We start from the raw sequence: 24,697 nt of genomic DNA, 5'->3' as shown, positions 1-24,697 counted from the left end.
ATTAATTTGCCAGAGTGGCTCACAGAACTCAGAGAAGCATTTTACATACTAGATTACCAGTCTATTATAAAAGGATATAACTCAGGAGCAAGGCATGGGGAAGAGGTGGGGAGCTTCCATTCCCTCTCCGCCTGCACCACTCTCCCAGTACCTCCATATGTTTACCAACCTGGAAATTCTCTGAACCCCATCCTTTTGGGTTTTTATGTATGCTTCATTACATAGGAATTATTAATTAACTCACTGGCCATTGGCAATTGAACTCAGTCTCCAACCCCTCTCCCCTCCCTAGAAGTTGGAAGGGGTAGGGGGACTGAAAGTTCTAACCCTCTCGTCACATGACTGGTTCTCCAGGCAACCAGCCCTTATCCTTAGGTTACCTAAGGGCTTTCCAAAAGCCACTGTATTAACATAACAAAGGGCACATTTTTTGTTCTTACCACAGGAAATTCCAAGGGTTTTAGGAGCTGCGAGGCAGGAACCCTAGACAAAGATTAAGTATATATGAGAAATATATTTTGGTCATCTGAATAACAAATATATGCTTCTTTTAAGTCACAATGTTGCAATGCCTCTTTCATATCCTAGAAAAGAATGTCAGATTGGCAGAAGCATATTTTAGGAAGAATTCTGGGATGGAGATCTAAAATTGAAAGTTGCATATGTGCGATCATCTAGAGAGTAAGTCCAGAAAGAAAAGAGAATAGTTGTGAATGAGAAATTCCATTGTTTGGAGATTGGAAAGTTGAGGAGGAAACAATAAAGGAAAGTTCTTAACCTTTACTGTTGGATGTCACAAATGATTATCACTTAAGAGAATTATCAAGTTTTTGGTTAATGTCCCTGAGTTTTCTAAATATATTTTTAGTTTAGGATCCCAGTCAGTCTGGGAATGAAAATTTGGTGGTTATTGTTAGGTATTAACTCAAACATTTGGATAAGAAAAGTATTTTAAGCTATTTCCAACTAATATTTGTTAAAGAACATTTCAGTACATAGAAATAAATCAACAACTAAACATTGTGAAGGCATTTTGTATTGATTTTGAAACTAAGGGAAAGCTGTAGATTAAAAAGGTGTAAATTGCTAACTCTATATCCAACCAGGACTCGAAAACAAAGAAGTCTCTTGAAATGATTAATACTTACTTGCTCCTTTAGAAAGCAGAATGAAAAATTTAGTTGTAACCGGGGAATGAATTAGTGAGAAAAATGTTCCTTTCTTTTTGTATAAAATATTCCTTGTAACATGAAGTACTCAAGAGTAGGAAGGTTTTTTTTTTTTTTTTTTACTTGTTTGTTTGTTCATAATAAAAGACACACTGAAATATCACTATTTGGGGGCAGTGTAAGTTACATGTCCTGGGAAAACTGGTTGCTTCAGTGGTTAAATAAGGCAAAGAGTCTAGTTTTTATTTCTTAAGACTTTGGTACCGAATTAAGTTGTATGAACCTGCTGGGGCCTAGCCTGGCCCATGCTCTCTGCCTTGGAGGGGGAGGGTTCTTTTTCCTTTCAGGTTTAAGTAGGTGAATAGCAAAACCAAAACCCAAGCCGAGATTGACACAGCACAAGCTTTATTCAGTAGCTAAAGAAAGAAGTGGGAACTAAGTTCACAGATCAACTTCTCACCCACCTGAGGAGAGAGATTTAATTTTTTTTTTAAACGTCTTTATTGGAGTATAATTGCTTTACAATAGTGTGTTAGTTTCTGCTTTATAACAAAGTGAATCAGTTATACATATATATATATATATATATATATATATCCCCAGATCTCCTCCCTCTTGTGTCTCCCTCCCACTCTCCCTATCCCACCCCTCTAGGTGGTCACAAAGTTCCGAGGTGATCTCCCTGTGCTATGCGGCTGCTTCCCACTAGCTATCTGTTTTACATTTGGTAGTGTACATATTTCCATGCCACTCTCTGACTTCATCTCAGCTTACCCTTCCCCCTCCCCGTGTCCTCCAGTCCATTCTTTACGTCTGCATCTTTATTCCTATCCTGCCCCTAGATTGTTCAGAACCTTTTTTTTTTTTTTTTTTAGATTCCATATATATGTGTTAGCATACAGTATTTGTTTTTCTCTTTCTGACCTACTTCACTCTATGACAGTCTCTAGGTCCATCCACCTCACTACAAATAACTCAATTTCATTTCTTTTTATGGTTGAGTAATATTCCATTGTATATATGTGCCACATCTTTATCCATTCATCTGTTGATGGACACTTAGGTTGTTTCCATGTCCTGGCTACTGTAAATAGATATGCAGTGAACATTGTAGTACATGTTTAGTTTTTCAAGGAACCTCCATACTGTTCTCCATAGTGGCTGTATCAATTTACCTTCCTACCAACAGTGCAGGAGGGTTCCCTTTTCTCCACACCCTCTCCACCATTTATTGTTTGTAGATTTTTTTCATGAAGGCCAATTCTGATTGGTGTGAGGTGATTTAATTTTAAAGAGTAAAGACAAAGAGAGGAGGAGTGAGGCTGATGATGGGGAAGCATATGCATTAGTCTACCAGGGAAGGGGCAGGGCTTTTTCCAAGGGACTGGGGTGCCACCTCCTTTTTATCCTTTTTTGGTCCTTAATGGCTGCCAGTAAGTAGGTGTAGGTAACATGCTAAAGTAGTAAATCACCGTATAATGGGACTCAAGGTCTGTTGGAGGTGAGATTCATCATCATCTTGGTCCCAGCTGGTTCCATCTGTTTTTTTGTGGTTTTTGTTTTTTTGTACCTTCCTTTCTTACCTCTGGACCTTTTAACTTAAAAATTTATGTTCACTCCTGCTAAAGGTCGGGGGTTGGCAGCTTTTGAGCACGGGCATTCCTGCCAAAGGTGTGGGTTAGACGGTTGATGGGTTTTGAGCAAAGATCTGGAGCAGCTCTGGCAACAATTTGATTAACTTCATTTTTCCTTTTTATCTGCCTCTACTTCCAACTTCAGGCAACCATCTCCCGAAAGGGTAGTGGGAATGGGAGTATAGGCAAGAACTACAGAGGAACAATATATGTCAGGGTCCTTGCCTCATCAGCATCACTACATGGTTAAGTTAGTTAATCTGGCCAACTGAAAGCCTGGGGTAACCCAAGGGCTATAGGTCATTTCCTTACCTCCTCATCACTTTGTCCTAAACACAGCCTGAAAACAAAGGTTACATTATTTTGAGTTGACTTTTTAAAAAATTACCCATTTGAATACTTTCTCACATGGGTTTATTTTCCTTTGTTTGATTAGATGGTGGGAAAACCCTAACATATTTCAACCATGACTACAGTGGGGATTTTCAAACTGTTACCTTTGAAGGACCTGAAATTAGGAAAATTTTCTATGGAAGCTTTCACAAGGTGAGTAATGCCTTGTCTACATATATTCTTCATTCTCTTTGCTGTGGGCAAAGCAACAGAAGATAGTAAAACAAAAAATCCGTAGCGCTTTGGATCTCATACTTCACCTGAAGTAAGAATTACCTGTGGGGCTTGTAAACAATGCCCCGACATTCTGATTTGGTAGTTCTGGGTTGGGACCCTAAAATGTACATTTTTATCCAGTAACCAGGGGATATTGATAGTGTCAGAAGGAAGATATTTTCCTCTATCCTTCTAGGTTCCTCTAGCTGGCCTAAGAATTAAATTGACATGAGACAGATTAACGGGAAAAACTCAAACAAAAGTTTAATAACATGTATACACGGGAGAGACCCAGGAAAAACTGAGTATCTCACCAAAATAGCCAAAAGCTTCACCTAAGTACCATCTTCAGCTAAAGACAAAAGAGGATTTTGCGGGTGGTAGTTTGGGACTTCAAAGGGAAGGAAGGTAATTCACATGGAGATGGAAAAGCAAATGTTTGGTAAATAAATATTTGCTGGGCCTGCAGAGACAATGGGACACAGATTTTCCCCCACCATACCTAGCCTATATTCTTTGCAGATATCCCTGGTGATAGCTCTGTTCTGGGAACAGGACTTCTGTCTAAATCCTTTTAGGCAGTTAGAAGGAAGGTCAAAGTTTCTTCCTGAGTCTTTTGTGCCTTGATTGTTTTCAGCTTGAAACAATCTGCATACCAAAGAGACATTTTGGGGTGGCACATTTTGGTGCCCTACCACAGAAGTGGTCCAGGTTCTTACTTTGAGGAACCATGTAGTAGAGGGTACTGTATTATTTAGCAGATAGTTGTTAGTTCACTACATTATGTATGATGTAGGAAGGATTGCTGGTCTACCTGGCCACCAATATAGATAAATACCAGCAGCCAAATCATGTTGAAATATGTAGACAGATTGCACTGCGACATATATATACAGACAGCCCATCACTGCCATTATATAAATTACCCGGAGGAAGCTGGTAAAACCTGACTTTAGTTGTTCTTATTTTAACCTGGCACTTGTGATAGAACTCTGTTCATTCACATTTCACATCTCTGAAACACTTCGTTTTGGTGATCACTGGAGTAGACATGCTTCCTTCCAAACTTTACTGTTTCCTTTGTGTTTAGTGAATAAGCCCGCTGATCTCTGGGCTGTTAAGGAATGCAACACCAAGAGTGCCGGAGAGCAGAGAATTTACTAAGTGGTACTGCAAAAAGCTTTGCCTCTTAACCATGCCCTTCTTGTCCTGTCAGAGGGAGGGAAGGGGTGTTGCAAAGCAGTCTTCATCTTGGCTTCTGTCTCCTGATGTAGAATGTGGTCAGATCTATCTAAACTACACAACTTTGCTACTTTCTGGGGTTTTGAATACCATAACTGTATAAGAACAATTGCATAACAAAATTCTGACTCTTTTTTGCATAAGAAAAGTTGCATAAAAATGGTTTTTTTTTCTGGTTTAATCTGACTGTGCAACCAGAAGTACATGAGATGCAGATGATTTATTAGTTCATGGTTCAAAATAGTCCCATTAGCATTTCTTTGGAATTATTGTCATTTATTTACCAACTTCCTCTAGACATAATTCTTTTCTTGGTTAGGCAGAGTCAGTCACAAAGTAGCGAAGAAATATTACAGGGGAAATGAAAAGCATGTGAGATTTCATTAGTGTTTAAAACAACAACAACAACATAGAGATGGTACCTGAATGTGGAATAATCATGGAAATGGTAAAAGTAGAACCTTTTTCCTTAAGCAAAACATATAGTGACAGAATTCCTTCTTTTCTCTTCCATACTTTTTGGTGAGGAGTCATGCAATTATGTAAATTTGGTTGATATTTTCTCCTGCTTCTTACCTTCTAAAACATCTTTACTTTTATCAGCTACATGTTGTTGTCAGCAAGACTTTAGCCAAAGTGGTTATTGACTGCAAGCAAGTGGGTGAGAAGGCAATAAATGCATCGTCTAATATCACATTAGATGGTGTCGAAGTCCTAGGGAGAATGGTTAGATCAAGAGGACCAAATGGAAACTCTGCACCAGTAAGTGGATAAATAAGTGAATCTGTGTTATTGTTAAAGAAAAAAATCCTCTTGAAATATAATTATCTATCTTCCAGGGGAAACATTTGGTGAAGGGATGGATGGAGGGAGGGCTGGATGAATGACAGATTGATGAATGGATAAACAAGTAGATAATGGCCTCTTCAAATAAGTTAAAACATGAACATTCAAAGCTCTTGCAATATGCTTCTGCTATATTATAAGGAGAATGCTCCAAGAATTAGACTAGTTTGTTTTCTAAATGGATTTTAAAATTCAAATAGTAAAATATTCATATTTTAAAATTCAAATAAAATATTGTGGCATAAATGGTTTGTTAATGAGAATAACTATAAATGAACCTCATTTATATAAGCAGATACAAATCCGAATAAAATATGTTATTATTATACACAGTAAATTGACATAAGTCTCTCATTTGGGTTAGATTTGGGCATTTTAGAACTAGATTCTTGCTATTGCTAATGTAAAATTAACCCTTTAATCATTAATAGTTATTTAAATAACAAATAATTCTCAGATATATTTGTCATCATACAGCACGGAGTTTCAGACGAGGAGACTTTGAATTGGCAAAGAAATCACATTCCCTTCAGTCACTACCCGCAATAAAGAGCAGTGTACACAAGCTTTTGTTTTAACGCCACACATTCACAGCTAATTAGCAACATTCTCTAATTTGAGTCATTCTATAATTAGAACCAATTAGCCTGGAGGGAATTTTATTCTTGTAAGCAATTCCAAATATTCACATCTACACTTCTCTTCTGTGTAGCAGAATAATCAGGTTAATTATGATTCACTCTTATTGTCTTATGCTTTCAGAGATCTGTAGAACTAGCCAGCTATATGGAATTTTAGACAGACCTGGTGGTTCTCAAAGTGTTTTTAAGCTGAAATCACTTAGTACAAATGAAATCTTCTAGTATATCAGATAAATGAGTATGATTAAAACATACCCATGTTGATTGAATGGGAGAGGGGACATGGGGTAGTAGGTGCTGCCATCCTCCAATGGTCCCTAAGGGCGCTTTGAGGAACACAGTTCTAATTCCTCTGCTCCAGTATAACCCTTTCACTTTATATACCAGGAAACAGTCCCAGAGTGGTGAGGGAATTTACTTTGGGACAGTTTGCTGTTTCATGGCATTTCTCTTTGTGGTAACAATAGAAATGAAATCCTTGTGTACAATCAGGGTATATTGACGCTTTCAGATCTTCATAGATGTGTGCTAATTAGTTTAACACTTAGCTTTGAAGTAGCTTTAAAAGTACTTTTGTTTCTCCTTTGCTTTGGAGAACTATGGATTAGATGTTTGAAAAGAGGGAATATAACAGCTATGGAAGGCTCTTTTGTTTTCAGTTGTGGTAAGAGACTTTTAAGAATGTTTACATGATATTGAGGAGTTATCTCCTCTTAATTTGTGGTATTCCATGTGGATTAAGAAACATTTCACCTTCTGCTTCATGGAAGATACTTTTATGATAGCACACTTCAGAATTTACAAGGCTCCAGAATTGGCAAACTATGGATACCTTGTATGGATAAATGGATGTATATAGATGGATGCTTAGAAGGATGAATGAATAGACTCTAATTTAAGAAAGAGAAACAATTCCAGGTGGATGAGATTATGGCCCATGTCACTTAGTACTATCATTATTTTTTTATTTTAGACATAATACATATAGAATCCCTGACACTTAGTAGCCATTCAATGAAGAGCAGCTATTTTTATTGAAGAGTGTCAACCATACCTTTTCCATCTCACCTTTTCTAAACCTGTAGTACTTGCTTAACCCTTGATTATTTGTAGTCATATATTATTTTCTTGCTCTTTCATATAACTGCATTTCACTTCTCTAGTCAAGAGTATAAACCCCTCAAAACAGAAACCATGTCTTGATCTTCATTTGCAATGACCCACGTCTACCTTACATCACAGTATCTAATAAATTCGTATGAACAGAGTACTTTCTCAAGAAACACTTGATAGGAATTAAATAGGAAGTCATCTATTTGAATTGTATCATGTCTTTTCTTAAAATGTTTTGCATATATAGTATTCCATGTGTGGTATTGACAACAGTCCACTAATATATATCATACCATCTCCTAATTAGAATTCATACTTTACAACTACAGTTTTATAATTACAGTTACAAATTAATTGTATTTCAAATTACACTCTACGTAGTAATTTTACTCCAATTGTGTGACCAATTAAATATTAAAGAATTTATTTCTGAAAGCTAAAATGACTGTAGGTGTCAGCCCTACTGGTGATAAATCTTTGCTTTTGACCATGACAGAAAATCAATTAAACAGAGCACCCTCTGTGGTAACTTCCACCCAGTAGGAGACAAAGGGGAATTTATAGAAGTCGGTCATTAAAGAGTTCTTTGTAAGCCTAGTAGGAAAAAAGTTGTAGCTTTTGCTAGAATCTAGACGTCTACAAAGGATTACTAAATAGATTTTTAGTCTACCCACTTATTGAGGAATTTGATTATGTGGAAATGGATGATATTAGAGTAGACCTCAAGAATGTGATTGAAAACTCACTTGCTTTTTTGGGTTATTACTTAACTGTTTCAGGGCAAGGCAAGAGAGAAGCTTCAGTCTTCAGTTCTCAATTTAGAAATCATACATTGCTAATATAATCTTGATATACATATGCAAAAGGGAATGTGTAATGTACAAGTTTTGGTCATTCCAGGAGGCCTAATTATCATCTAAGAGGGATGAGTCTTTATAGGTAAGCATTCCCTGGCAAGTTCAGCAATGATTCAAAAAATGCCAAGTGATGGAAGAACTCTAAATTATCAATCTTTAAAGACTACAGATTTTTTAAACCAAAGTTGAGTGGAGGAGAGATTAATGGATTTAGGGATATAGTAACTACTGTATTGAAATTACTCATATTCATAATAAAAACAACTTGCATTCAGCAATGCAAGATTTTACATGCAGCAAAAGTCCCTAGTGGGACTAAACTAATAGGCAGGCTTAATTTAGCCGTCAAAACACACATGGGAAGAAACTTATCAACTGTGCTTCTCCTTTCCAATCTTCTTTCTCCTGAGAAGTTTCTTCTACCTTTTCTGATACCTAATGAAATTATCATGCTGCCAATCAGGGATGATTCGAGAAAAAATTTGAGCTTCTGGCATTGATTATGTTTGTTAGTGTCTTTTTTCCACCTTTTCAAATCTAACACTTATATAATTATACAACTGACATTTATTTAGCCCTCTGATGTGTAAATAAAGACAAATACAAGTTATGTTATGGAGTTTTTAGTAATTTTATTTAGAGTTAAAGCTTTTATGTAGGAATCAATAGTAGACTAGTCAATGATCCTCTAGAAACAAGTGTTTTTAAATTGCAAGGACATGGTTGTGTTTTCACTGGATTGTATCTCTTTTACTCCTTAAAATGATGATCGTGGCTAACATTTATTGCCTGCTATGGACTAGGCAGTGTGAACATTTCTGATATTACCTCGTTTAGTCCTCCAATAACCCTAGGAAGAGATACTTATTACTATCCCCATTTTAAAGATGCAGAAACTGAGACTTGAATAAGTTAGGGAGGAATCCCCTTTCAAAAGTGAGGAAAGTGAGATATGAGATTGTATCTGAGTTGCATGTGGTTACCCAATTTCCATTCTGAGCTCTTTTCCCTTGGGTCAGACTGATTATGATAGAACTTAAGGCAGAGGAGGGAATCTGGTCTGTAACAGTGACCATATGCCCTGTCTATTCACTGGCAAGTTCAAAGACTCACCATTATTTGAATTACAACCTTGAAATAAATGTGATCAAAATGTTCCCCCCAAGCATGTCTACACCTAAACATTCTAATTACTACCAACAACTACAACAGCTGTTCCTTTTCATCTCCTAATTGAATAGTGCCATCATGGTTTCCCTTAAATTCAGTAAGCTGATGGCCAGCAAGTAAAAACACCCTGTTCAATAGGTGACAAGTGATAAAGGCTTAATAAATCTTAGTTTGGAGGTGGAATCAATCAAATTTACACACCAATTTAAAAGCAGAACATGGCCTAGGTCCTCAGGACTCTTTCTCCTATGTTCCCGGGCAATGTAAAGCTCTCTAAATGTTTGTATAAGTTCAGGTACAGCTTGACTTCAAATTATAAGCTTAAAAATGTTATACTGGAAAAAAAATCAGCAGATTAAAAACTGGTACTTAGTGGAAAGTTGAGCCAGGGGTGGGTACATTTTCATTTCCATTCACAGATCACAGTGACTCAACTGCCTAGAAATATTTTAATCTTATTTTCATGCTAACATCTGACCCCAAATGACTTGCCTTTTGTGCTACACCCAAACAAAAATGTCCAGTAATGAAAAAGTATTTGTAATTGTCTAAGTATTCCCTTGAAAGAGATTATAAAAAGTGAAAGTGGGAGGGTACTTTTTTTTTTATTTGGCCAGATATTTTTTTTCATAATGTTCAGTCAGTTACAAAGGAAAAAAGTTGCAGAAGTGAAAAGGGGCTGTGCCTCTTAGTCACTTGAAGTATGATTTATTTTGAACCATATTGTCTTGCACTTTTAGGAACTCAAATATAAGCTCTTTGGGCATGTCATTCTGTAATGTTTCCTCCATAATTTGTATAAATGTGTGTGTAATTGCTTCTGGAATAAAAGCCAGATTTTTAAAGAACAATCCCCAGAAATGTGCCTTGGAAAAGAAGTCTCTAAATAAAGGCTGAGGAATCTAAACTATTACGAATGCAAAACAATTATGAATAAATTTGTTGTACTCACACAAAAAAGGCTGCTGACTTCATCTAACTTGAAAAAGAAAAGACAGCCTACAAGCATTCTTCAAATGATAGTATCAGCCTCATTCAGCATTTAGTAGGTATTCGACCTCTTGAATAAATAAAATGAACTCATAAGAATCTCAGTAACTCAATAGGGTAGGGGAATTTTAGCCAAAGGTTTGTATGGAGACATTATACTGTTATAGGTGATTGGGCAGTGAATGTTTATTCGAAAAACTTCAAGAAAGCCTGGTATATCCTGGGACTAGTAAAAAGCCTTTGCTTTAAATAAATCTTTCCATTCACTAAAATGTGTTCACACTGAGGGCTCTATTCAGAAATGGAAAATTTCTTAATGGATGAATGACTTACAGAATTAACTGAATCTATCTAATGCTGTCATAATGGGACCCATTTAATAAATGTCCCCAGACAAATGACATTGTCAAGTTAGGGTGGGGTATCTACATTTTAAACATTAGACTAATGATCTGTTTACTGCAAAATAAACCACAAGAAAATGAAGTGTGCTCTTCAAATCCCAGCCAGAATTCAGCTTTCAACATGTGCTTAAGTTACTTTGACTTTTTTATCCCAAGTCCTAATTTACAGAATGGGGTTGACATTACTATTATCATACCTCATAGTGGTGATTGAAAGATTAAATGATATAGGCAAAGTCCTTAGGATAGTGCCTGGCACATAGTAAGTTTTTCAACAAGTGTTTGCTGCCATTGTTATTTGCTAAGATTTTTCTCAACCAAAACATTGATTACTGGGGACACAATCTACTGTTATATTTCTGCTCTCAATATTGCATCACTTTCATTTTCATTCTATTTTGGCCTCTGTAGTATATACTCCTACAGCTTAAAGATCAATTATAAAAGGGCTTTTGTACATGTTACATTAAAATAATATTTATTAAAAAATAATAAAAAAAGAAAAATAATAATATTTATTATGTGTAACTATATTCTGGGAACTGTTCTAAATATTTCCCTTTATGAGTTCATTTTATTGTTATGGCTACTATTATTACTCTAATGAATAGCTACTATTGAATAGCTACTATTATTATCCTAATTTTATAGGTACGGAAAATTGAGACTCAAACACATTAAATAATTTGTTTCAAGTGATTTGGCTTGTGGGTGGATTACCCCCAGGCAGCCTAGCTCCATAGCCTCCTAATCCCTATATGCTCCTTGAAATATCTTTGTTGCTATTGTTGTTTATGAAAATCAGGAGCCGTGTTCTTTAAAAATGCTTTAATTTAAAAAACCTAATTTTTTAATGGTCATAATTTTGTTGTATGGTTGCCCTGAGCAGACTTAACTATCATACCCTTTGGGAAAAAAATGTTTTTAATACAGAAAAAGAAAGAATAGTGAATCATGCAATATTTCTTCAAATAACACAATGGTTTTAATTGAAAAAAGAAAACCGGATGTCTTGATTTATGGATCTGCTTTCAAAATGTGCGTCATTTTATGACTCTCACAAAACTCCCTTGGGAAGGATGTTTGCAGCAGGGCACAATTCTTCCTGGGTATAACAAGAGAAAGCCTGACTTCATTTTCTTTACTGTCAGATAGGGCAGGCTCTTTTGTGACGCTGGAAGCATTGTTAGTAACCTATTTCAGTCATACCAACTACTTGAGTACTCTCATCTTCATCCAGGGGACCCTTGACAGGGATGAGAGAAAATAAGGCACCAAGAGTTTCCAGCTTTTGCTGAAAACACCACTTGCTGAAGGAAAGTTACAGATTTAAAATGCAAAGAATTTCATCCTTCTCCCAGCTCTGTAATTGATGACACTTTTTTCTTTCTTTTTTTTTTTTTAAATGGAAGTATGGTTGATTTACAATGTTGTGTTAGTTTCAGGTGTACAGCAGACTGATTCAGTTATAGATAGCTAGAAAGCTAGATAGCTAATGTCTATTCTTTTTCAGATTCTTTTCCATTGTAGGTTATTATAAGATACTGAATACAGTTCCCTGTGCTATACAGTAGATCCTTGTTTATTTTATATATAGTAGTGTGTATCTATTAATACCAAACTCCTGATGATATTCGATATTTGAAAATAATATAGGAAGAAATATAGTATTAGAAATGGTTGTCTCATGAAGCTAGTGTGAGCCCTTAATGATATTATAATGATGTTTCTAAATGTTTCAAAATATACATTAACTTGTCAACATAAATGAGTAGAACAAGACTGTCTAAATATTTATGGTATGATTGATGGCTTAAATAAAAATACACTTAGCACAGATTCTCACAATACCTTATGTGAGTCTGTCATGACACCACACTGTAAACAGTATTTATGTGTCTGTCTCGTACTCCCTATAAATTCTTTGAGGGCAGAACTCTGGTTTTGTTCATTTTCATATCCTAAAGGAGGTCTACATGGTATCTGGCTTGCATTATGCACTAAAAAAAAAGTGGCCAAATATATGCGTGAATGATGAAAGTCAGAATTAATTCAACAAGTCTTCATCATGAATACCTACTACATGCCACATGTTTTCACAAGCTTTTTTTTTTTTTTTTTTGGCCGCACGGCATGACATGTGGATAGTTCCCCGACCAGGGATAGAACCCATGCCCCCTGCAGTGGAAGCATGGAGTCCTAACCACTGGACCACCAGGGAATTCTCTACATGCCACATGTTATGATAGGGGGCACAAAGATGAATAAGTGGTTCTATGCTCTTTGATGACCTCCCAGTCTGAGGAGAAGAAAATATAAATCATTGTGCTGTATGATGGGACATATGCTATAAAAGATGTATGGAGCATTGTGGGATTACAGAGGCCCTTGGAGCAACTGTGATGGGCAGGTCAGGGAGGATTTCAACAGAAGCACTAAGCTTTTTAAGGTAGAGACAGAAGGAGGAATTGCGCTAAATAAGGGGGTTCGGATGGCGGATGGAGTAACTACTGACAAAAATCTTAAATCACTGTATGTTTGAGGAACAAAGATTGTTAGAATGACTTTTTAATTAATTCACTGTAATATAATGTTATAAATGTATTGGTGTTCTATTATGTAATACATACTATGAAATCATTACAATTATAAACACAATGTATCTATATATCTTTTATTGAATGACAATTTTCTTTTTAAATTGAAGTTCCAGTTACAGATGTTTGATATTATTTGTTCCACATCATGGGCCAATAAAGACAAATGCTGTGAACTTCCTGGCCTGGTAAGAATTCTTCTTTCGTTATTTGGTCTGTTCTTAACCGAAGTTTTCTAAAGTTATATTTAATTTTCCCTGAAAATGAAATGCTGTTTCACAAAACTCGTGTCACAGATTCATTGTGATGATGATGATGATGAAAATTAGAAAGAGGTTAAGAAGGAGGTGTATCTGGAATGCGCAGGACACACTGACATACACGGTGGGAGCTACACAGCTCCACAGAATGACTTTTACAGAGTCCAGATGTTCCCAAATTTCAGGTTCATTGACGCCTTTGGTGTCACAATAATTTTTTTTTTTTTTTGTGGTACGCGGGCCTCTCACTGTTGTGGCCTCTCCCGTCGCGGAGCACAGGCTCCGAACGCACAGGCTCAGCGGCCATGGTTCACGGGCCCAGCCGCTACGCGGCATGTGGGATCTTCCCGGACCGGGGCACGAACCCGCGTCCCCTGCATGTGGGAACCTCCCGGACCGGGGCACGAACCCGCGTCCCCTGCATCGGCAGGCAGATTCTCAACCACTGTGCCACCAGGGGAGCCCCAGTAATTTTTTTCATGGCACCCCTGAGCCCAAAGAAATGCCTGACAATTCCATACATAAGGCCATTAGGTCCAAACATCTTCATAAGTCTTTACATCCTAATAACTCAGTAGCTGTATGAAAAAATGATAAACATAAATCAAAAATTTTAAATGATGTACTTATTTTTAAATAACCACAACTACTTACTGATGGGATATGTGTGCCTGTGGAGAATGCACTATTTCTCATGTCTTGGAATCTGATCAGACATCACCATTCTCACTTCTTTTTCCACATTGATTTTCCCCATGGTACTTGCTTTCCTTCATAGCTACTGCTGAAAGACCAGATTTGCAAATATATGACATCAAAAATAGTGTTTCAAAATCTAGCGTTGAAACTGTGAACTACCTTGAGCTAGGCATTCATACGAAGTCCAATGGGTGCCGAATATTGCTGTTTCTCTTAATTCTTTTAAACACTCAGAGTGCCCCCGTGAGTTTGCTGTACTGCCCCAGGCCATCTTTCCACACAGTTTGGGAATCATAGTCGTAATCTATATAACCTTTGCAAGGCTACTAGAAAAATAAACTTTTTCTCATTATTAATACCAAGTGTAAGTCACAGGGAGGGGGTACCTGTATATATAAAGACAGATTGTTCATAACTAAGGATCTTTAGGACCAGTGAGCTGAAGTGTTGACCCTGTTATGGTTGGACAGGCATCGTATCTTAAGAATTCAACTGGGGGAATGGGCATGGGGGAGACTTCATCAAGTCTAAAAGATTTGCTTTTTTAAGACCTCATACCAGATCACATCATCTGTTGCAGGCAGTAAATTCATGGTGACTATGTTTGAGAAGGAAATAACTTTTTTTTTCATCAAAATAAATTTCCATTAAACTGTGGTGAGGAATTACATCAGAGACACTGTGATGTTATGCTTACGGGCAGGTAGATTGGAAACTGTAAAGGGAAACACTCAGAATCTTATGGAAAAATGTGATCACCACATCTCCTAGGAAGGACCCAGCCCTTCTCAAAACTTTCATTTCTATCACTGAAGATGTGTAAATCCCGTGGTGGAAATACGTGGATGGAGATACAGTCAACAGCCATGGCGAAACCATTCCCGAGTGTGTGGTCATAGGAGGCCTGCTGTCAGCCTAATTTGGGGGGATCTTTCAGGATACTTAAGTTCGTATTTCACTCAAGCTGCCCAAGATATCAGGCCAGATACGTTAGCAGGGTTTTTATCATGTAATGAGCTGAAACTTTTGACTATCGTCCAGCATTTAGCGGGAAGCATATAAAGCCTCTTTGCTCAACATTTTTGGGTTTCTGTTGTGAATATTTCAGAGACTGAGATTATTTTCATCTTGATAATTTAATTATCATCTGTGCTGTATTCAGCTCTAACATTACGTTTCCCCAAGGTCTTAGAAAATGAAGCTCACTTTCTCTCTATCCAAAGGGACAGATGAACCCTTCGAAGTTCCGTAGTTTCTTATCTCAGAGCAGACTTCTTTTTGGCTGCTACTCCAAATGTGATATTCACAGATCATTCAGTAGCCCTTAGCAAGTGCTCTGTCTTGGTTTACACTCCAGTAACTCATTCAGATACATTCAGCCTGGTATTCATCATCTATCTTGTAGTGTTACCTGGCAGCAAAATTCTCCAAGAGGAAATGACCTCCTATCCCAAAGCTTTAGATTGATGCTGTGATGTTTTCTTATTTTCAGTCACAGAAGGTGAGCAGTAGTTAAAATTGTCACAGGGATGATGTGTTTAAGCACTGTTTTTGTTTTCTTTTGTTTCTTTGTTTTAGTGTAGATGCAGTTGTTTTGATGGACTATTCCCACAAGTTTTCTTTTATCCTTTGAAATGGAAAAAAATGTAACACAAAGGAAGTGTTCAGGACCTTTAGTCCATAGAGTACTATTTCTCCAACTGAATTAAATAGTAACCAGAATTTTTTTTTTGCACCCACTTCTGCCTTTCTTTCTTCACCTGGATTCCCAAGCTCGTTTTATCAATGTCCTTTGATAATAATGATGATCTAGAGAGCCATTCATTGTTTCTTTCAAGAAAAGATTTTGTGGTCAGAAGAGAATATTCTCTGCCTTTCTAAACTAATGCTCACTTACTAATTTTTTTGAAGTGTCTTAAAGTGTTTTCTTTGAGTCCATAATGCCATTTGTATAGACCATCTTGTTAATAGTTATGCTATTTCTTTTTCCCCTCAGAGGGATGAGGAGACCTGCCCAGAGCTTCCACATTCCTGCTCCTGTTCTGAAATCAATAAAGGGGCTCTGGGACCAGCAGGCCCACCGGTAAGTATTGCCTAGTTTGAACTTAAAATGTTCTTTAATAATATTTGTAACTATCACTTGTTGCGTGTCTGTGCCCATCGCTGTGCTAAATACTTACTCACTTAATCCTACAAGCAAACTGAAGCACAGAGAGGTCAAGTAACTTGCCTAAAGAACACAGCTTGGAGGAGCTGCTCTTCAAATCCAGGTCTCCATGACTCCTATAGATGATGCTCTTAACTGCTGTACCACACTATGTCTCACAGTGCTATCTATTCAGAATCTTCCCTTTGAAGTCCTGTGGCTTATTTTCAGTGTGAACGTTTCCAACGTTGGCCCCCTGCTTGTTGCTGTAAGATTTGCATACATCCCCTCTGCCCATTCTATATCAACATTGATAGTGAAGGGAGGTTTTTCAAAATCACTGGGAAAAGTATCCCATGTGAGCATGAAGTTCTCCATTACTGACTGGAACTTCATACAGAAAAGAAGGGGGCGGGGAAAGGGGAGAGGAAGGAAAAAGGAAGGAAAGGGGAGAGGAAGAGAGGAAAGGAGAGAGAGAGGGAGAGAGAGAGAGAAAGAAAACATTTTTTTCTTATAAACATTATATATGTATAGATTCATACATGTAAACATACATGTAAAAAGTAAACATAACCTTTTCTCATTTGGTCAAATACTACAAAATGAAGGGTTTTTATTGTTGGTGTTGATGTTAATTTGCAAAATCATGCTAATTTATATCATATTTCACTCAAAGAAGACATTTAAAAATTCTTGGCACAGGTTGGTAACTGTCTATATATCTCTACAAATAGGTCTTTAAAAAATTTTTTATACAATTTTGAAGGTTACTTTCCATTTACAGTTATTATAAAATATTGGCTATATTCCCCACGTTGTACAGTATATCCTTGAGTCTATCTTACACCCAATAGGCAAGAAAATATTTTTTTTTAAATATAAAATGTATATAATTGCACTCTCTGGGTCGTTGAATTGACCGTGATAGATCTTTCATAATATGTCTAAATGCTTATGTCTAACCTGCGAACCTGGGGTTATCAGCGTTTCTTTAAGATAAGTATGACAGGGCTTCCCCGGTGGCGCAGTGGTTGAGAATCCGCCTGCCAATGCAGGGGACACGGGTTCGATCCCTGGCCCGGGAAGATCCCACATGCCGTGGAGCAACTAAGCTTGTGTGCCACAACTACTGAGCCTGTGCTCTAGAGCCCGTGAGCCACAACTACTGAGCCCACGTGCTGCAACTACTGAAGCCGGTGCTCCTAGAGCCCGTGCTCCACAATGAGGGAAGCCACTGCAATGAGAAGCCGGCGCACCGCAACGAAGAGTAGCCCCCGCTCGCCGAAACTGGAGAAAGCCCGCGTGCAGCAACGAAGACCCAACACAGCCAAAAATAAATAAATAAATAAATAAAATTAAAAAAAAAAAAAGATAAGTATGATATAGCTGGTCTTTGGTTAGGAAATGGCAAATATATCAAGGGAGAAAGACAAAGAAAACAGGGAGAAGATGCCTTGCAGGAGGAATGTTCTGAGGCGGACCTGTGCTTACACGCGGCTTGCAGTTGGCAACCGGTGTGGTCAGCACGCATGCGTAGATACCCCTCACTGACAGCTGGCGTGCAGCATGGACATTTGCTCCAGGTCGGCCCCACCAACATAGTTTGTCTTCATTTGTGTAGCACACTTACCGAACTAAACAAAAAGGAAGAGAACCTGCTGAATGTATCTGGAATATATCCCAGCAGTCTCTGCTTTATCTTTGGCACATACAACACACTTTCAAGCTCTGGACGTAGACCCGAATATTGATACTTTTTTTTTTTTAACGAAAGACTCTTTATCCCAAAGAAGCAAATGTGGAGTTAATGGTAAAAGCATTAAATAAGACTAGGTAAGTCATGGAGCCACTGTGAACCTCCCTTTCCTCATGTATAAACAGCACTCACCTCTTGAACTGGTATTGTGAGGAATACACAGAATAATATGTATAAACATATTTTGTGCATTATAACTCATTGATCAGATGTAAGGAGTTGTCTTTAGTTTAATCTGGGAATTGAAAACAAAGATTTATTTTCGACTGTGCTTGGCTTGCTTTTTTTCACCCCAAAGTATGTCTTTGAACTTTATCAAGGTTAATGCACATTGTTTAGTTTATTCGTTGTACCTTCTGCAAGGAATTCCACTATATAAACAAGAGTTTTTTGACCCATTACTGTGGAGTATTTTCCTACTACAGTATCATTACAGTGAATGTCCTTTGTATGTCTCTTTGCAAGCTTGAGTAAGTGCTCTTGCAATAACACTTAGAATTAGATTTGTTGGAGAAAAAAGAAGGTGCATCTTCAACTTCATGAAAAAACCCCAAATTGCTCTTCAAAGTGGTTGTCCCAATATCCTCTCCCACACACTCTGTCTGAGAGGTCTAGTTGCCCTACCTCTCACCAGCACTGTCTGATGTTGCCAGATGTGAGAGCTTTCACTTATGATGACTGTAAAACTCTGTCCTTGTTCTTTAAAATAGGACTTTCTCTCCCTGCTAGTGAGATGGGGCAGGTTTTCATTTGTCTCTGAACCATTTGGATTTTTTCCTGTGTAAATACCCATTTATACAGTTTGCTGGGTTTTTGTTGTGCAGTTTTTTCTCATTGATTTGTCAGTGGTTTTATGTATTTTGGACACTAATCCTTTATTAATGATATGGTTTTCAAATATCTTTTCCTGGTCTGTGATTTCCTTGTTGTTGTTTGTGGCAAGGTATATTGTCTAGAAATTTTTATTCTAATGTAGTCAAATTTAATATTTCCGTGAGCTATTGTCTTTTATATTTTTCTTTATCCCTTCTTTCAGCCATGATTCCTTAGAAGTGTCTTTTTAAATTTCCAATCATGTGTGCAGTTTTTATCTTTTTGTTATTGATGTATTCATTTATTGTACTTTATCATGGAAGAGAGTCTGTAGAGTACAAGTTCTTTGACATTTGTTGATTCTACAACATTTGCTCTGTGTCCTTTTGTCAGGTTTTACAGATGTTCCATGTATGCTTTAGCAGAATGTTTGTTCTCTAATTATGGAGTTCAGAATTCTAAATATAAATATTCGGCGAATCAAGTTGTAAATTGTGTTCTTAGAATCTTCTTTACCTGCCTTAGTTCTTTATCTTTCAATTCCTAAGATAGTTGTTTAAAATCTTCCCCACCTTTGTCAAGTTGTTTGTAAACCTGTATTATGATATCCTGAGATTGTGTTATAAGGTACAAAAAAATTTACAACAATTATCTTTCTAGTGACTTGCTATGTCAACATTTCTCTTTTGGATTATTTTCCTGGTATATGTTTGCTTCATCCCTTTAATTTCAAGCTTTCTATGTCTTTATATTTTAGATGCGTCCCTTTAAATAGCATATGCCAGGATTTTGATTTTAATCTGGTTTTACAACTTTTTTAGAGTTTAGTCCATTCTATTATTTGTAATAATTAACTTATTTAGGTTTATATTCCTATATCTGTCATCTCAATTTTTGCTTTCTAATTGTGTGCATATATATATGTGTGTGTGTGTGTGTGTGTGTGTGTGTGTGTATATAACTCTTACAAACAATATGTATATAACCATTTTCAAACCTTTTGGTCATTTGTATAGTCTCTTCTATTTTTGTAACACTTCCAAAACAATTTTTTCTTTAAATATATTCAATATGGTTTACATTATTTATCTGATAATTTCAATATCTGTAATGTATGTGGCTCTGATGCTGCATTTGTTTTGTTGCTGATTTTACTTGTGCTATCTTGTTTACACATGTACCTTGTGATCTTTTGGGGGATGTATATTTGTGTTTGCATTACTCAAAATTTTATCTCTGGGAATCTTTTGAGCCCGAGATTGATCTGTATTTTTCGAAAGAATATATGTGTTTCTTCTGCTGAGCTCCTAGGTGTACAACCAGCTGAAAACCTCCTTGAATGTTTGACTTTGGGGTTTTATTTGACTCTCACAGGCAGTGTAAATTCTCATCCCTAGATTGTATGAGAATCCGTTTCTGGGTAGTATTTCTTAGTGGAGACATTTACTACCCCTCCTGTAGCTAAAGTGGAAACAACAACTTGATCCTCCACCTGCTAGTGAGACTTTTTGTTGTTGTTGTTCTAGCTCATTCAGAGTGCAGCCTTTCAAGTTCCTCAGCTTTAAAGGATGTTTCATATTCTATGCTTCCTCCACTTCTCATAGGTCCCAGTTCACATTTCATTGCCTTGTGTGGGCTATAAAATACACATTTTCCAGCAAACCTCAAGCATCTTCCCCTTCCTCCCCCAAGGCAGCCTCAGTGTATGCCTGCTGCTCTGGTGTTTTGTTTCTTCTTCATTCCTGGTATTTAAGGTTTCAGTTCTTAATTAGAATAATGTTTATTTTATTTTAAGTAGCATTAATAAGCTTTTTTAGCTGGAGGGTTATCAAGTTTTTTCATCTGCAATGCTGCTGGAACAAGTTATAAAATATTTACATATGACCTAAGAGTCAAACTTCATAATGAGAAGAAAAGCAGCAGAGAAGTGAAAGAGAAGGGTTGAGTTCTGACTTGGAGAGAAAGAGAGGTAAAATAGAAAAGCTAGACATTTTCAAATATTTAAAGTATAATAAACCATTGAAGAAATAGTATCCCAAACAATATGCAATAAACCCCGTCTGATGATTTAACATAGTCGTGATTATTTTCTCACTCAAGAATTTACACAGTGGTATTAATGTGCCAATACAACTCTAGAAAAGCCATAGGAAGCCATGGGTGAAAGAACCATATTTCTTTTGCCAGACTAACCCTTTCTTATTAAAAGGATAGAAGTTTATATCCACAAACATTTGTTGAATTCTTGTCATCTACTGCATGATAAGGGTTAGGGGTAAGGTGGAAAATAAGTTGGAAGTATAAAACCGTTCCTGGATTTATAGACATGGTACATCGAGTATGAATATCTGTGAGCCAAATTGCCACATTTGGACAAAACCTTCAGTTAAAAACCAATCATTTAAGATGAGCAAACAAAATTAAAGAGGTGTGCCGGAATGGGTATGTCAATTGGGATGCATTGGGCTTGTTGCAAGAAACAGAAAATTTGACTAACACAATGGTGTAAATCATTGGGGCATTTGGACATTCATTGTTTGCTCAACAAAAGACCTAAAGGTAGATGATCCCAAGCAAATATGGCTGCTCAACAACTTTATCAAGACCCAAGCTTGTTCCAGCTTCCAAATATGCTTTCCTTAGGCTTGTGGCTTCTTGATCAAATTGGCCCAAACCAGTTAACATGACCATTCCTGGTTTCAAAGGAGGCTGAGCAAGCAACTCTCTGTCTTTATAGCTGGAAAAATAAAATGGACAAGGGAGTCAGAAAAGACTTTTTTTTTTTTTTTTTGTGGTAGGCGGGCCTCTTACTGTTGTGACCTCTCCCGTTGCGGAGCAAACGCTCCGGACGCACAGCCTCAGCGGCCACGGCTCACGGGCCCAGCCGCTCCGTGGCATGTGGGATCTTCCCACACCGGGGCACGAAACCGTGTCCCCTGCATCGGCAGGCGGACTCTTAACCACTGCGCCACCAGGGAAGCCCCAGAAAAGGCTCTTTGATAGTCAACCAACAGTGTCTGCCACAGTTGGGAAAAACATTTGCGTCATCTATAACAGTTAAAGATGTAGCATCCAAATATATGAAGAATTTCTGTACATTAAAGAGAAAAAGACTTGTAACCCAATAGAAAACTGGGTGAAGTATATAAATTGTTAGTTGTATTGAAATAAAACGCAAATGGACAAATGTTATGAAAAGATGCTCAATCACAGTAGTTTTAAGGGAAATACAAATTAAAATAGGAGTAAGGTATTGTTTTTACCAGTCAGGTTCATAAAAATGCAAAGTTTAACAATATCAAGTGCTAATAAAGTTTAGAGAAGCAGAGCCCCTCAAACTCCTAGCAGATGAATAAATTGGCACAGTTTTTTTGGAGCACAATTTGGCAATATATCTGCCTATCCATTAAATTTCATTTAAAATTCTACTTGATGATATGTTAAATACTAACATTTGTACTTAAATCTTAAAGTTTGTACTCAGGGCATGTATAAGGATGTTAATTGTAGTATCGTTTAGACAGCAACAAATTGTGGGCAAAACTCCTCCATTTCCAATAACGAAAGAATGGTTAAACAAACTATCCATTGTACAGATAACTGTGCAACTCATTTAGAATAAGTTAGTCATGTTATGGAATAACATATTAAGTTAACTCAGAAATATATGTAAAGTGTTGTATCACATATGCAATCTATATATATCAAATAATACCACGAAAAACACTAATAATAGGTAATATTTTCTATAGATACATATACACATACATAAAACACAATTTTTTAATTGTATTTTAAAAGTCTGGAAGGTAAGCAACCAACTGATATTGATGGGGGGGGTAGTGAATTTAATTGCTAAACTGGAAGAAGCTTTAACTATCACCTGACCCAGTCTTTTCCCAAGTGATGCAAGTGTTTTGCTGATGGTACACAAAATGATTTTCAGTAGTCATAGACATAGCAGGAAATCAACTGGACTCACATAGTGAGAAAGCTATTCCATTTTCAATGATCTTTTCATCCTTCTGCTAAGTGAAAGCAATATTCTCAGACTGGTGCCCATATGACCCTTCTAATACTTATTCATGCCCCTTTTTAACAAAGAGCAAACCCATTGCTCACACACTTCACTAGGAACAAAATCTAGCTAAATTTACTAATATTATTTATAGCATATTTTTAGGTTTATCTTATATTCTTAGTAAGTATATAAGAATGCTTATATACTTACTAAGCATTATATAATACTTATATACTTAAGTATATATGTTTTTCCTTCTACTATAGTACATAATATTTGCTTTTAAAATAGATTTAAGTGAAATATGAGTCAATTAAAAAATATTCAGAGTATATTTGCATATATGTATGTACACATATACAAAGAATATGTTTACAAAGAATGCATATACACATATATACATATATACATATTTATGTATGTACATATGTATGTATGTATATAAAGAAAATGCTATTAAATAATAGTACAGGCAGTACATTAATATGACAAAAATTTTGAGGGGAAAATGCAAATACCTGAAGTTTCAGAAACACTAATCTAATTAGCTTTTTATGGTGTAAATAAAAATTAAATTGTTACTATTTTATGTGCTTTTTACAATTTAATTAAATAATTTAATCTCAAAGTCTTGGTATAGGACATGCATGATTTTAGATTAACAGTATATTTTTATTATTTGCATCATTAATAGCTGTACTCTAACACACTCAATTAAAAGGTCCTGTAGCTTTTTTTTTTTTTTTTAAATTTAAAGGGATTTTGTATAGAAAGTTTGTTCAAATTATGTAATCATCAGCAGGAAGAGGTGAATCTGGGGGGTAGATTTCCCATTCAGGATCATGATGCACATACACCACTACACAACGTGTTGGCCTTTATACAAAATGAGAATTACATAATCCATATTATTAAGGAAAATGAACGAAATATATTGCTTTCAGATTTGTCTTTGTGCTAATACTTAACGTCTGTTTGCCAGGGTGGTCCAGGACTCCGAGGACCAAAGGGCCAACAAGGTGACCTGGGCCCAAAGGTAATGTTCTTTCTCCCTCTCACATCACTAGCCATAATATAATTTTGGAGTTAAGTAATATTTACCCTTTGCAGTTTAAAGCTCCTTATGTTTTTATGAAAGTGTGTCGAAGCCTTTTCCCTTATTCTTAAAAGCTTGTGTTTTTTCATCAAAAAAAATTTAGTAACTTAAGTGAAAAGAAAGGTTTCTGGGTCAGAAACAGAGTGTCAGTGTTCCAAGTGGTTTAGTTGCTTAGGTAGTTCTTGCTCATATAGTCTTCTTTTCCTCTATCTGCAAAAAAGATGTATCGAGGGAGCACTGAATCACAACTAGGCAGCAGTCCTCCAGGTAATTTCTCAGGTTTTAGCCTCCTCCTTCTCCCCTCCCACCATGTACTGTATAATCATACACACAGCTCTATTTTCCATTCTCACTGCCTAAGGCCACCAAATGTGGTGATTCAAGTTGTACACTGTACAAAGGCACCAACTAAGTGGACCAAGTTGGTGCCTATCCCTGTCAAGGCACACATTTTTCTACTTTGCACAAAGGTGCCCTAAGGGATGGCAGAAGCCCAGCCACTAATTGAGTTCAGGCCCCATCATCTTGTACCTGGCTTTTGGCAAATCTTCTAGTTGTTCTTCTGGCTCCAGTGGCTTGATTTTTTGATTGATTTTTCACATCTGACCCCAGATTCATTTCTTTAAAGTTATAC

The 24,697-nt window shown here is 36.7% G+C and overlaps 1 protein-coding gene across 1 annotated transcript in view; it reads left to right on the top strand.

Moving 5' to 3' along the window:
* Positions 1 to 24,697, top strand: part of COL14A1 (collagen type XIV alpha 1 chain) — a 265,739-nt gene that overhangs the window by 179,280 nt on the left and 61,762 nt on the right. The window contains exons 33-37 of the mRNA XM_024129388.3: positions 3,240 to 3,349; positions 5,258 to 5,416; positions 13,383 to 13,460; positions 16,228 to 16,314; positions 23,950 to 24,003. Of these exons, the coding sequence (XP_023985156.1) occupies positions 3,240 to 3,349; positions 5,258 to 5,416; positions 13,383 to 13,460; positions 16,228 to 16,314; positions 23,950 to 24,003 (488 nt within the window). The remainder of the gene's footprint in view (positions 1 to 3,239; positions 3,350 to 5,257; positions 5,417 to 13,382; positions 13,461 to 16,227; positions 16,315 to 23,949; positions 24,004 to 24,697) is intronic.

This window comes from Physeter macrocephalus, chromosome 15 (assembly GCF_002837175.3).
Source record: "Physeter macrocephalus isolate SW-GA chromosome 15, ASM283717v5, whole genome shotgun sequence".
In the NCBI taxonomy this organism is placed as follows: Eukaryota; Metazoa; Chordata; class Mammalia; order Artiodactyla; family Physeteridae; genus Physeter; species Physeter macrocephalus.
Note: the sequence above shows the minus strand (reverse complement) of the source record. Positions and strands in the feature narration are given on the sequence as shown.